The following is a 13,469-nucleotide window of genomic DNA, read 5'->3' as shown; positions in this document are numbered from 1 at the left end:
ACTCAGATTTTTCTCTAAAGACATTCAAGTGGCTAATAAGCACTTGAAAAGTTGCTCAACATCATTAGTCATTAGGGAAATGCAAATCAAGAGCATAAGGAGATGGTTTTAAAAAGGAAAATACTAAGTGCTAGTGAGGATGTGGAGGAACTGGAACCCCTGAACACTGCTGGTAGGAGTAAGAAACTGCAACTGCTCTGTATAACATTTTGGCAGTTTTTCAAGTCAGAGCTACCACATGACCCAGCAATTCCACTCCGAGGGACAGACCCAAGTGAGCTGGAGATAAGTTCATAAACTTGTACGCCAACGTTCACAGCAGCGTATTTGTGATAGCTGAAAGGTGGAAACAACAAATGTCCATCGCTGGACAAGCAGACGAACAAAACGTGGTACACACCCATACAGTGGTATATTATTCAGCCACAAAAAAGGATGAGTACTGATTAAAGGTATAACATGGAAGAACTTGAAAATGTTACACTACATGAAAGAAGCCAGATGCAAAAGGCTACGTATTCTAGGATTCCATTTACGTGAAATGTTCAGAATGGGTGGATCCACAGAGACAGAGAGATTAGTAGTTTCCAGGATGGCAGGGGGAGGGCAGGGGTGAGAGGTTACTGTTCATGAGTATAGGGCTTCTTTGGGGGTGATGTAAATGTTCTGGATTAGGCAGTTGTGATGGTTGTACAACCTAGTATAGTCACAACTATACTAAAAACCACGGAATTGACTTATCCTTCAAAAGGTTAAATTTTTATGGTATGTGAATTATATCTCAATTGAAAAGATAAAAATCTTCAACCTACCAATTTGAGAATTTACTACTTTTATTGGTTTACTGTAGTGGGAGTTAAGTTCTCATCCCTTAGGGATGCTGAAGTAAAAGGCTGAAAATTCACTGCTCAAAAGGTTTATACACACTGATAATCCTTCAAGCATAGAATTCAATATAACATAAAATATTTCAACATTTTCCTCATCAAAACAGCAAAAAATATTTCATTTACACATAAAATTGCTCTCTCCCAACTTTTTAGAATTTGCCATTTTTAAAGAGTACTGTACAAATCAGGTAGAAAATCATCATGGGTAGATGCAATTCATTACTCATCAGTGCGTAGTTTGGAAAATTTTCCATATACTCATTCCTTCATCCCACAAATATTTAGAGTCCTTACTATGTGAAAACCACTTTACAAGGCTGGGGATACAGTGGCCAGCAACACAGCTAAACGTTTCTGCTGCTGTGGGGCTAATGCTCTGGTGAAGGTAGTAGGTCAACCACAAAGCAGTAAGAGATGATCAGAGAGCACGGAGACCCTAAAGAAAGTAAAACAGAGGAACTCCACGGAGTGCCTGAGCAGGCAGTGCCTCTGCTCTGGACTACGTTGGCATGGGAGGAGCCACTGTGAGAACGCCAACAGGAGCAGCGTCACTGTTCCTCCTGTGGGGATTCATGAGCACATTCTGTCTCCGAAACACACATGTGAGATTTGGGTATGTGATCTCCAAGTCGGCCTTCCGAACACAAGTGGGTCAATGATACTCAATAGCACGGTCTTCTTATTTTATTATTTATTTATTTTAATACAAAGCTTTGGCATTAGCAATTTTATGAAAAAATAAAATGTACTAAAAATAAACGCTTGTATGGCATGATTGGTAAATGATGCACAAAAATAGGTTCTTTTTTCCTTGAAGGCAATCAGTCAGAAAGCAGTTTTTTCTTCTTCAAAACCACTCTACCCTGTGGAATGAAAGGGAAAAAAAAGAAGTCAAGAATCAGTTAAAGGGGAATTGCCAATATTTTAAAATAACAGAGAAAGTGATCCTCACTGAGGGGTGGCCTGGCGCTGTCCCCAACTACTTCCCAGCCCTGTCTGGTAAAGCCAGGAAGCCACTGGCATCTTCCTGAACTTAGCAGCTTCAGATCTGTGATCAAGTGGCTCAGTCACCTTGGAAGTGTGTGTGTCCTCCCACCAGGAACATGGACAAAAGCCCAGGCTAATAGCATCTCGTTTAAAAATTCAGGGACGGGGCACCTGGGTGGCTCAGTGGCAGAGTACCTGCTTTTGGCTCAGGGTGTGATCCCAGAGTTCCGGGATCGAGTCCCACATAGGCTCCCCACGGGGAGCCTGCTTCTCCCTCTGCCTATGTCTCTGCCTCTCTGTCTCTCGTGAATAAATCAGTAAAATCTTTAAAAATAAATAAAAATGCAGGGGCAACTATACTGGTTGCTGGTTCACAACTTTTCCTGGTTTGAATGTATGTTCTCAGGGCCGTGTGTCCTGGAATCTGTAGTTGTTTCTTTATAATAGGATCCCCCTTTATATCTCATGCAAGAAGGTCAATCTTTACTTTGAAATAAAATTTGCAGAACCCAGCCCTCCAGGGCTTATGACTCTCATGGGACTTCCCCAGACTGTATGCACACACATCTGTCCCTATAGCAGGTGCCTGACAGTACCTGGGGCCTCTGCAGCCTGGCACTGTGGGGCTGCTCTAGCTCACTGAAGCCCTGTACGGCTGGCTCACTTCCTTGGCTCCCCATTTGTGTCTTTAGTGCTGCTTCCTCTTCTCTCTGCTCAGTTCCAGAGCCACGTTCCTTGCCTCTCAATCTCTAATCACACATTGCTCCAGCACTACTTCATGTCCTCTCTTCCCCATGACTTCCTCCCTTAGATACATACTCTCACCTCACCCATCATCCTGCCTGCAGTCTCTACGCTAGAGCAACTTTTCGGCCACAGGAATCCTCTTTTTGCTGAAAAGCCTTACATATTAGTCGCTGTTTCCAAGAACACAGTCCAAATTCTGCAGCTGGCCTACTGCCGCCACCACTTCCAGCAGACACAACCAACTCACAACTCTCTGGTCCTGTTCCATGAGCACCCCATCCAGGAAGCCTCTGTTAACTTCCCAGGGCGTGAGCAGGGCCCACAAGCTCTCCCATCACTTCAGCAGGCGCCATAAGCCTGGCCATAAGCCTGAGCGCTGCGCAAAGCAGCCCCATTCCCACAGCACCCCTGCAGGGCGAGGCCATTCACAACTTCACACAGAGCTCTGGACTTGACTGGTTACTGCAGCCCTGCTGAACATAACACACTGATTTTACAAAATTTTCCCAGATAAATCAGATGTTAGATATAACAACTTTCAATGGGCAAATCAAGATTTTTAAGCTGACTTTATTTGGGCTGCTCTTCTAAGGTAAAATCGCTGCAGCCACAAGATTAAAGGGACTTGTGAAAACCAAAAATGACCACTACAGAGACAGTGCAGAAGTCCAATCCAAGGTCCTCATTGCCTTTGATCTTCTCTGTGTCATCACATTTCTAGAAAGCCAACAGTCTTCTTCTACCACATTATCCAGAGCCCTGGGATGGCTCTCTGGAGTAGTCAAAGATGAGCAATGCAAAGGGAGGAGGTAGACCCAGAAACATCGAGGTTGAATTCCAGGCCCTTCTTCCTATGGCATTTCTCAGGGAATCCCCCAGCCCCTTTGGGCCTCAGGTTATTCTGTGTATGTATCTTAGGCTCAGAGTGGCTAAAAGGAGAAGTAAACACTAGCAGAAAGAAGAGGATTCGTTATAAAATTGGGGGCATGTTGAATCTTTGCTGGTGTTATGACAAGGAAGGCTGTCTTGGAAAAATAAGCAATCCTTGATGGGTGCCAGTGTAACCAAAAGGTACTCGACTGAGAACCAGAAATTGAAAATTTTTAGTTCTGTGTTTTCTCAAACTGCAAGCGGTCTCCTATTAATGGACTGAAAAAGCCATGCAGAATTCCCAACCAGCATTAACAACAAAGTGTAAAGGAGGATCGGTGAATACTGTGTGTAGGGAGGAAGACAACTGTAAACTTTGTCAGTTACACACTGGGAATGTCACAATGTAAAATGTAGTTCTTACAGTGGTAGGTGGTAAAAAAGTTTTCAAATCATTGCTTAATATTTAAGGTTCTAAAAGGGGCAGCCAGCCAGCAGGGCATGCAAGCCCTCTTCTCAGGCTCTGACTTGCCCCAGAAAAGGACCATTGAGGACAGACAAGTGAAGAGGGGCTCTCAGAACTACAGGGAACCTCTGGCCTCCTCCCACTCAGGGTCTGCCTCCAAACAGTGCTAGCCTTGTAGCTCATTTCTGTCTGCAGCTCCCTGGCTTGCAAAGCATCCCATGTCAGAGACGGATACTGCCAACCAGCACAAAGCTCTTCCTTGTACTCAGTGGTGCTCTACCTTCCTGTGGATATCTTGAGAGCTCCCCACTACACAGTAAGCTCCCCCTGTGTGTGCACTGGTCAGTCCCCATGGGACTGTGATGAGTGTCACACAGGGTAACTGGGGCAGACCCAGAGCCTGACAGGAATAGGCTGTTGGGAAGTACTTGGCAAACCATTGCTGTTTTCATCTTTGCGAGCCCTTCAAATACTTGGAGACCTCCTTCACATCACCCTCAACTTTGCTCTTTAAGCCAAGCATCCCCAAGGCATCAAAAATGATTACACTTTCAAATCCTTTTACACTGAAACAAGTTAATGTTCCTCTTAAGAGTGTGAGCAGAACAGGGCGCCTTGGTGGTTCAGTAGGTTGAGGGTATGACTCGATTTCAACTCAAGTCAGATCACAGGGTTGTGAGGTCCAGCCCGGCATCTGGCTCTGTGCTCATTGTGAAGTCTGTGTGAAATTCTCTCTCTCCCCCTCCCTTTGCCCTTCCCCTGCTTGTTCTCATGCTCTCTCTCTAAAATCAATCTTTAAAAAAACAAAAAAACAACAACCATGAGCAGAACAATTCAGAACTACTGAAGACAGAGTCAAATAGCAGCACTCATTCCTTTGATCAGGCTCCTAACTTTCCGTCACTATGCCTCAGGAGCTAGCTCAGCAAGAATACTGGCGGGGTTGACTCTGACCTGCTGCAGAGCTAGGGCTTCCTGGCCTCGGGTTATGCCACAGGAGTTTATATTTGCTACAGTTACTGCACATTAACCACAGCAGGGTTCATTTCCTTCTGCTGAGATGGTTTTGAAACTTGAATGTCTGGGTTATTATACTCCTGGGCAGATCCTTGGGCATGAGTTCTATGAAGTCGAATCTAGGAACTGAGAAAGAACACTGGAGGATACCTAGCTGAACCTCCCATTCCGCTCAAAATCCGTCTGCATCATTGTCTGACCTCACAACGCAACTCGTGCCTCAAATGAAAACAATGAAAATACTTACTGTTCTCATGTTGAGGGAAAAATAGACTGATACAAACATAAGCTGGTGAACACTGAGATTTAATGAGTTTTTTGGAATGATGAAGTAGAGCAGCAAACCTCCTTTGGGAGCTGAAGTTTACTAACATTGCTTACTTAGGTACTAAGAAATTGGGAGTATGGAAAATTATATATATAAATATATTTACCTTGGATGTTATTTGCTGCTTTGACTCTTTATAATTGCAAAGCCTCAACATTCACTAGATTTGTTTGCAGTGTTAAAAATTAAAGCACAATTAGTCACGGTTGAGTATTTAAATAATATTTTGACACAATAGAAGGGGAGTGACCTCAGATTCATGGACTTGATTGACTTCAGATCGGAAATAGCCTCAAGCCGTGGATAATTGTGCAGTGTGGTGAGGGCGGAGGGCGTGCATTTAGCCCTAGCAGGGCAGCCATCCACGCACTGCAGCCAGGCTTGGGGCCGCCTGGGTTCCACCACATGCCAGCCCTGACATGTGGCCCACACTGCTTCCTTTTGCCTACAGGGTTTCACCCGCAACTAGACTGGGTCAAGGTCTTGCTAAAATCACAATATACAAGTTCAGTGTAACACCAGCAGAAGAGTAAACTATAATAGTAGGTAATATGTGGGGAGGTGAATTTTACTATCAACTTCCAAATTGTTAACATGTGAAAAGATGGAATCTACTTATATAGAAGACTATCTCACACATGAATGAGGTTACCTAGAAAACTAAAGTAGCAATTAAATTGAAAAGGCAATCTCATTTTGGCTGCAGTTTTTGGTAAAGGCAAAAAAGGAAGTAAGATAGATTTCAAAGAATTCATTGATGAAGAATAATTAGATTTATGTACTAATAGAAACTTTCCTCTGGAATTAAAACCTCATAGGAATTTTTCATCAAATTCTTGGGAAGGAGACACTGAGTAAGAGTGACTATTATTTTTCATCCTCCACAATTAAAATGGCCTTTAAAATATTAAGTAATTCATGTTTTATTGAAAATCAACATATAAAAGCACAATAGGAGCGAAAAACATCACCCCAAATTCTACTAAATTAGGGTAATCACCATTAATATTTTGGTGACCATTCTTTCATGCACTATGTCCACACACACACACACACACACACACTCTCTCTCTCTCAATGGGATCATGAAAATCCTTCAGAGAAGTTCTGATTGGAGGCACAGAAATATTATCAGGATGAACAACTGCAGTATCAATCCTTTACAAAGGCTCATGGGAGAAGGGTTGGCCTAAGACATGGATCTAAGATCAATGTTTAGATTGAGTCATGCAGGCATTTATGCGTGGAACTGAAATATTATGGCCCAGGGACCCTGATTTCTAAAAGGTAACGTCTATAGAGCCTTCTTTAAACTATCTGATGCATGACCTGATATCTGGCAGATCTTTGGTGGCAGCAAGGTGATCATTACATCACTGAACAGTTTTCTATAAGTGCCCAGAGTGCCCCTACTTGCTGTGATTGGTTTTCACTCATTTGTGAAAAATTTAAGGAGTGGGTTACATCATCATCTAGTTTGATGTGGTCACTGTGAGAGTAAGCAAATGAGGTGATTGCAGGTGAAATCACCATTTCTCTACAAACTGAGGTCTGAATCACAGGACTCACAGAGTTCCTGTGATTCTGTATTATTTCATGGAAGAAAATGAAATTGATTTACCAAATGATAAAGGCAGCTATGGTCATCTTGTTCACAGGACTGGAAGAATCTCATTGGAACTGTTCAGCTAACATTTATTGAGCACTTATTATGTACCAGGCACTGTGCTAAGCACTGTATATGCTACTTCGTACAACCTATGATGTACTCCTGCCGTTATTCCTGTTTTCTGCATGACTAAAATGAGCTTCTGAGAAATACAGCTGCCCAGGTCTCCCAAGTAGAAAATGGAAGAGCAGGGAGTCAAACCCAGGCTACGTCTGACTCTAGAGCCTGAGCAATTAATACTTGCTATGTTGATGTAAACCTGCATCGGGTAGGTTGACGTGCTGGATGGAGCAGCTGAGACTACGCGCCAGCAGGCTAAAGATGCCAAGTGACCATGGCATCCTCCCAACCTGTGCTAGGCCAGGGATGCCAAAGGGCACTTCTTACAAGTATCTAGATCAGGTTAGAGATAATAAAATCAGGTCATTATAAGCGGAGGTTACTTGCCCATTTGTTTCCATAGCTGGACAATGAGTGTTCCATTAAATCAATTACAGGAGCTTGGCTGGTTATTATTAATAAGTTAAAATGCCAGAGCATAAGTGAGTGTGGAGAGCACAGGAATTCCACCTGTGCCAATTTAGGTTCCTATCTGGGCTGTGTCCCAGGGATAAGTTCACCTCAAACTAGCTTTCATGAATACTGGTAAAGAAAAGGACTCAATAAAAAAAAAAAAAAAAAAAAAAAAAAAAAAAGAAAAGAAAAGAAAAGGACTCAGTAATACCTTACAGTTAAATGCCTTGAATTTAAAACAAACTAACTAACAGAACCAAAAACCTTTCCTGCATCTTACCCCTGTGGAAAGCTATCCTAGAAAATCACTGGATCAAATGGACCTTAACAGTCAGCTAGCTCAGTTTTGCCTACTCCGAAAAATCTCTGACCTACAACAGTCCAGACAAGTAACATGCAGCTTTTGCCTGCACTTCTGGTCCTGAGCACTCCCCACGGCAAACCAGTTCACTCGCAAGGAGCCTCACTGACAGATGTTCTTCCTTTCACTGAGATGAAATTCACCTTCCTGTCATCTGCCCACTGGTCCTCATCTTGCCCCATAGGAATACAGTTTATACTTATTTTGTTTTCCCCTGACAGTCCTCCCAATATTTGGAAACAGCGGGTCTTCCCAATTGCTTCTTTCTTATAGGCTAAACATCGAAGTCACTGTCCCCTGACCACAGGCCAGGGTACCAGTGTTCCATCAAAAGCTAAGTATGTAAGAATTCAGGTGAAGTCTGGTGGGCACATAGGAGTGGGACTATTCCTGCCAGTGATCCGGACACGGGCCTTCTTTATATGCTATGACTGTACTGGATCCCTTTGGCATCTGCATCACACTGCTCTTGTACTTTAAGCTTGTGGCTAACGGGAGCCCCTAGGTCTTTTTCAAGTGAGCTGTTGTTGCTGAGCAAGGTGACCTCCCCGATCTGTGTACTGACTGCAAATATATGGTCACGAAATTCATTATTTTGCTAGGATCAGTATGAAACTGGTGGAGGCCAATTTTCACCGTATCTATGAAAATTACTCTACAAGTTTTCTTGGGGTCATGTGGCACATGCAATCCAAAAAATAATTTGTTACTTACTCATTAGCATTCAAGCTAGCTGTGGCTCTGATGATCATGTAGCAGAGTGTGAGAGCACTGAGGAGGCCAAAACTGGCAATAATAAACCATTCTTCTGTTGACAAAGGAAAGGGAGGAAATCACTCTGGGGAGAAGCTTAAGTCAAATCGATGTCAACATTTCCCTCAAATGCAACGAAGCAGACGTCAACGGAGTTGTAAGCCAAGACTGGCCCAAGGAAGTGCAGCAGGAGGAGGTTTGCCAGAGAGCTACTAACTGGAGAAGGTTAGTGGAAGTAGTGGTGAAAGCTGCAAGGGAGAAAGGAAAGCATGGCCCAAACATTTCTTCCAGTTAAGGTCTTGAGGTTTGTGGAGGAGTGTGGCCACCAAAAAGCGTGCAGTAGAAATATGTGTATAAAATTGCACGTGGACAGAGATTTTTAAATTACTACTTTAGATGACAGTAAAATAGACTGGCCATACTTATATAATCTTTCCTTCTTCACTTTGTCACTTCTGCATGGTTGTGTTACTCAGTCTTAGAGACAGGCTTACAAATATAGAGTAGGGGTCCCAGAGGTCTTGTGGGTACTCCACGCAGTCCGCAGGCTGGCCTTCCGTGGCATGCAGCTCTACTTTCTTTTCTTTTAGAGACTTACAGTCTTTACTTAAATAGGACATTTCATTGGTGACTCCTGGAAAGGCCTACGCTTCACACCCCCACCTCCCCAGTGGGGAGCGGCACTGGGCTGCTCTGGTTGCGTCGAGCAGGTAGTTCACCAGGTACACGGCCCATTAGAGAGCTGAAAATCTCTGGTACCCAAAGTTTTTAGCTAGTCTCTCTCTAGATCCAGGAAGTCAGTGAATATTCTTCTTTCTTTTCAAAGTCTGTGTTGTCAAGGTAACATTCCAAAAACACTATTTACTGAGAACCTCAAAAATAACCTGTGAACTGATCTGACTTCCTAAAAAGTCTTAACTAGAAAATATTTCGTAGAGTGTACACTAACTGGGGCTGGTTTAACACAGTGCTACACAGTCAAGTCCCTTCTATATCTGCAGTAAGGCAGTGGGAAGACATTTCTACTTGGAATGTCAAATGTTTCTATGCAAAGTGTGTAACGAGTGTTTCTCAATCTGGTTTCCATGAATCCCATAAATATGCAAAATTATGTATGTCTAGGAATTTGTCCAGAAAAAGGTTTTTATAATTTCACTGGACTTTAAAGGTGGTGATCTTCAAAAGGTTAAGACTTTGTTCTTCAGGATTCCAGGATGATGAGTTTGTTCTATGAGCATTTCTTGGCCATCTTGATATTTATTATTAAAATGCTTAGCAAACTCTTTCTTCTTGGTAGCTGCCAAGTGCTTCCTGGATTACAAATTCCTCATCATTCAGTGAATTTATAAGGTTTGAATTTATGTCAAAACGAACATTTAAGAACCCACGCAAAATCCACCATTTTTACCTGGAGATATTTTAAGTTAGGAAAAATGTACACTGGCATTTAAAAAAAATTAAGAGATGACTGGTCATCGGTATCAAGAAGCTTCGAACTCAGTGTTCTTCATTTTTTTCTTCTCAGAGACCTTTATATGTGATAAGGTGATAAGACTAACTTTTAGAACTTCTATTACATGTGTGTTTCTGCATTCTGAATATACCATCCATAGGTGTATGGCATTTCAATGATAAAAACTAGTGACCAAAAAGAAACAAACGCCATTGCAATGATCTCCACAGGGGCCCTGGGGTATTTGGGCAGCAGTCGGCTGCAGCTGGGTCCCTGATCACCTCTGTCCACCCCAGTGTGTATTTAGCACAGTGTCTTGCACAGTGGATGCTGGGCAAATGCACTGTAGTTGCTATAGCACTACAGAGCTTTGAGGGGAAAGGAGAGGTAGCTTTGGTTTAATTTAACCATGTGAAGTTATTGATTAACATGCATTAATTTGGCTAAAGGTGATTAATTTGATACATGAAGTAATATTTTTTTATCATCAAAACGTAAGATTTTGAAGGGACATTCCTGCATAAAATTTATAACAGGACCAGAACTTAATGTAGTAGGAGGTGCTCAATAAATGTCAATCAATGAAGAGCCTACAAAAACTCAGTGATAAGCAAATAACCTTTGTTTCCTTTATTGTTACTAGGTCAGTTTTAAAAAATCTCCACTCTAAAACCTGAAACCATGAAAAGCTGTTAAATCGCCAGGATATGATAGGAAATGAGTCAAACTGCATGGAAGAATACTTTTCCTGCTTTTGTGAATGAATGAAGTCTCCTTGAGTTTAGACAAATGATAGAACAAAACCTGGGAAACTGTTTATTACTACTGATTTTTGGTCAGTGAAAAACATGTACACTTCAGTTGAACAGACCACACGAGCCTTACTATGTGGAGGAAAACTCCTGTGATGGCTTTATCCATGCCACTGACTCATAGGGTGAGGCGGAGGTCCATCGGGTTTAGAGCTCGAAGCTACAGGCAAGCGACAGCACACACTGGGGAAGGAAGCACCACAGTGGTGACAGGGAGGATGAAGAGAGGCTGTTAGATGGAAAGACCATGTAGGGGATGGAGCTGAAGGAGACAGCTGGCTTGTTGCAGGGTGAATGCCCACAGGCCTACAGACACACACACGCCTGCCAGCCCACGCATACTGTACTTCGGCCTGCCCATTGACACACACACACTCGATATAATCGGAGCACCGCTTTTCTTCGTGTCAACACCTCACCAATCAAGATATTCAAAACCAGTGAGAGCGTTTTTAAAGGCACATCACCCAATGGCTCTTGGTCCACCCTGTGCACAGTGATACCAAGACACCAGACTTCAAAAAAGTGTAAAATGAAATGAGCAGCAACAGGCCATCTCAACTCCCCCCTAGAGTTGTTTGTTCATTTGTTCAAATTCGGCCCTGGTTTTTCACTAAGTTGCCTGCAGCCCAGTGCTCATGGCTGGTTACATAACACATGATGCCCTGTGTCACATCCCAACGTGACTCTTAAAATGTCCGTCTGCAAGGCAGTCATCAAAACAGGTTTATAAACAGCTCCTAAGACAAATCTCTGAACAACTACTTGTCAGATGGCAGCTATTCCTATTTATTATACACAAATACACAAGCTCCTTATTATAAGGACAGTTCTGTCTTCCCAAATACCTGTTTTAACAAAACTACCTGTCACCTTGTCCCTTACAGACTACTATCTCCCTGTCCTGGGTGACTGCCTCAACTGTCCTCTGGAGCAGTCAACACACACCAAGCAGCAGCAGCAAATCTGCTCTGCGCCTAGGTACAGGGTCCCACTTACTTGTTACTGCAATGTTGATCTCTCCCGTTCTGGGAGTGAGCTCCCCATCCTGCGCAAGAGGCGAGATTCCCGAAGTTCGAAGCGGCTCAAGGCCAAGGGAGTTTTCACTGGCGAGGTCACCTAGGGCTGATCTTCGGTTAACTGCTTGGGTTCTGGTGAGCCTTTCCATGTCAAATGCTACGTTATCAGTACATGGCAAATTTGGCTGCAAAATATTTCCAGATTAAGAGTACTTATAAGAATAACAAAATTTTTAAAAATAAAATTCTAAACGTCTGACATGTTGTTGAAAAGATCTCAAATTTTTTTCCATGTGATTTCCTCTCATTTCTTTCCCCATTTACCCTTTTTCACCCAAGAGTTTTCCTTTACGAGATGATCTCTTCCAAAAAAATGATACAAAACCCCCCAAATCCACTGCAGAGTTGATGAGAAAACTGGATCATTCATCTTCATGAAGAAACAACCACCTTTGGAGGACATGGCTCACGGGCAAAGGGATTCATTGTCATTATTCTAAAGCTGACCAACAGGAAAATGTAATTACACTGGCTCTTCCATTAATGTTGAGGGAGAGCAGATAACATAAAATACTGCTTTTATCCTATTAACTTCGCTGTAATGCCCCATTTATCTGGCGGTCAGTTTTTACCTTTTGACACGAGGATAGCACACGACCAAGAGTGGATCAACATTGAAAAGACCTTTGAACTGTGAGTATACCATCTGTTTCAAAATCAAAGCATCTAACCCAGAAGGAGAGGTATAGAGCTGCCCTGGGGCCAATATCTACCAACTAAAAAAATAAACGGGTATGAAAGTGCTCTGAGGTAACAAGATGGATATTTGGTTTCCCTGGCAACCTTCAGTTCTTTTAGCAGACAGCAGGTTGGAAGCAGAGCTGGGAAGGATGGCTGAGAGAAGCTCAAGGATGGAGAAGTGACAGCCAGCCAGACCCAGAACAATGGCTTCCTGTCAGAAGTGTTCTAGATTGCCCCACGGTCCAAGTGAAAATGCTTATAATGATACCCAGTCAGAAAAGGTTTATTACAGTTTTTATAGTTAAAACCACAACAGCTTGTAATAGATTTTAGAAGGATGTTTATTGGGCAGCACTGGTGGCACAGCGGTTTAGCGCCGCCTGCAGCCCAGGGCATGATCCTGGAGACCCTGGATCGAGTCCCACATCGGGCTCTCTGCGTGGAGCCTGCTTCTCCCTCCACCTGTGTCTCTGTCTCTGTCTCTGTCTCTCTCTCTCTCTCTCTGTGTCTCTCTCATGAATAAATAAAATCTTAAAAAAAAAAAAAAAAAGAAGGATGTTTACTAAAAACAAAAGGCAGAAGTGTCAGTACTTCAGAGAATAGGAGTCAAAAAAACCCCAAACCAAACAACCACCAAGATTGGAGGCAACAAAAAAGGCTAAGTTAATACTTCCCGAAGCATCTGTCATATGCCAGATATTACAGCAGATGCTCTACGTTAAGCCCTTCAAGCAGGGGTGATGGTTCCCCAAGGGAGACACAGCAATGTCTGGAGGCATTCTGATTGTGTGACTGTTGTGTCCTGCTACTGGCAGTTAGGAGCAGCCAGGGATGTGCGAGACA

At 43.0% G+C, this 13,469-nt stretch overlaps 1 protein-coding gene across 3 annotated transcripts in view; it reads right to left on the bottom strand.

Annotated features, from left to right (window-relative positions):
* RNF130 (ring finger protein 130) overlaps positions 1–13,469 on the bottom strand; it is a 138,095-nt gene that overhangs the window by 28,318 nt on the left and 96,308 nt on the right. The window contains exons 7-9 of one of the 3 annotated variants that reach the window (XM_038551733.1): positions 11,866–12,070; positions 8,563–8,656; positions 1,567–1,753 (exon numbers count right to left, since the gene is read on the bottom strand). In XM_038551733.1, coding sequence (XP_038407661.1) covers positions 1,738–1,753; positions 8,563–8,656; positions 11,866–12,070 — 315 coding nt within the window. In that variant the 3' untranslated portion in view covers positions 1,567–1,737. Of the gene's footprint in view, positions 1–1,564; positions 1,754–8,562; positions 8,657–11,865; positions 12,071–13,469 lie in introns of those variants that run through there. The other 2 variants (XM_038551736.1, XM_038551735.1) reach the window with 2 other exon arrangements.

The sequence above is a fragment of the Canis lupus genome, chromosome 11 (genome assembly GCF_011100685.1).
Source record: "Canis lupus familiaris isolate Mischka breed German Shepherd chromosome 11, alternate assembly UU_Cfam_GSD_1.0, whole genome shotgun sequence".
Lineage (NCBI taxonomy): Eukaryota > Metazoa > Chordata > Mammalia > Carnivora > Canidae > Canis > Canis lupus.
Note: the sequence above shows the minus strand (reverse complement) of the source record. Positions and strands in the feature narration are given on the sequence as shown.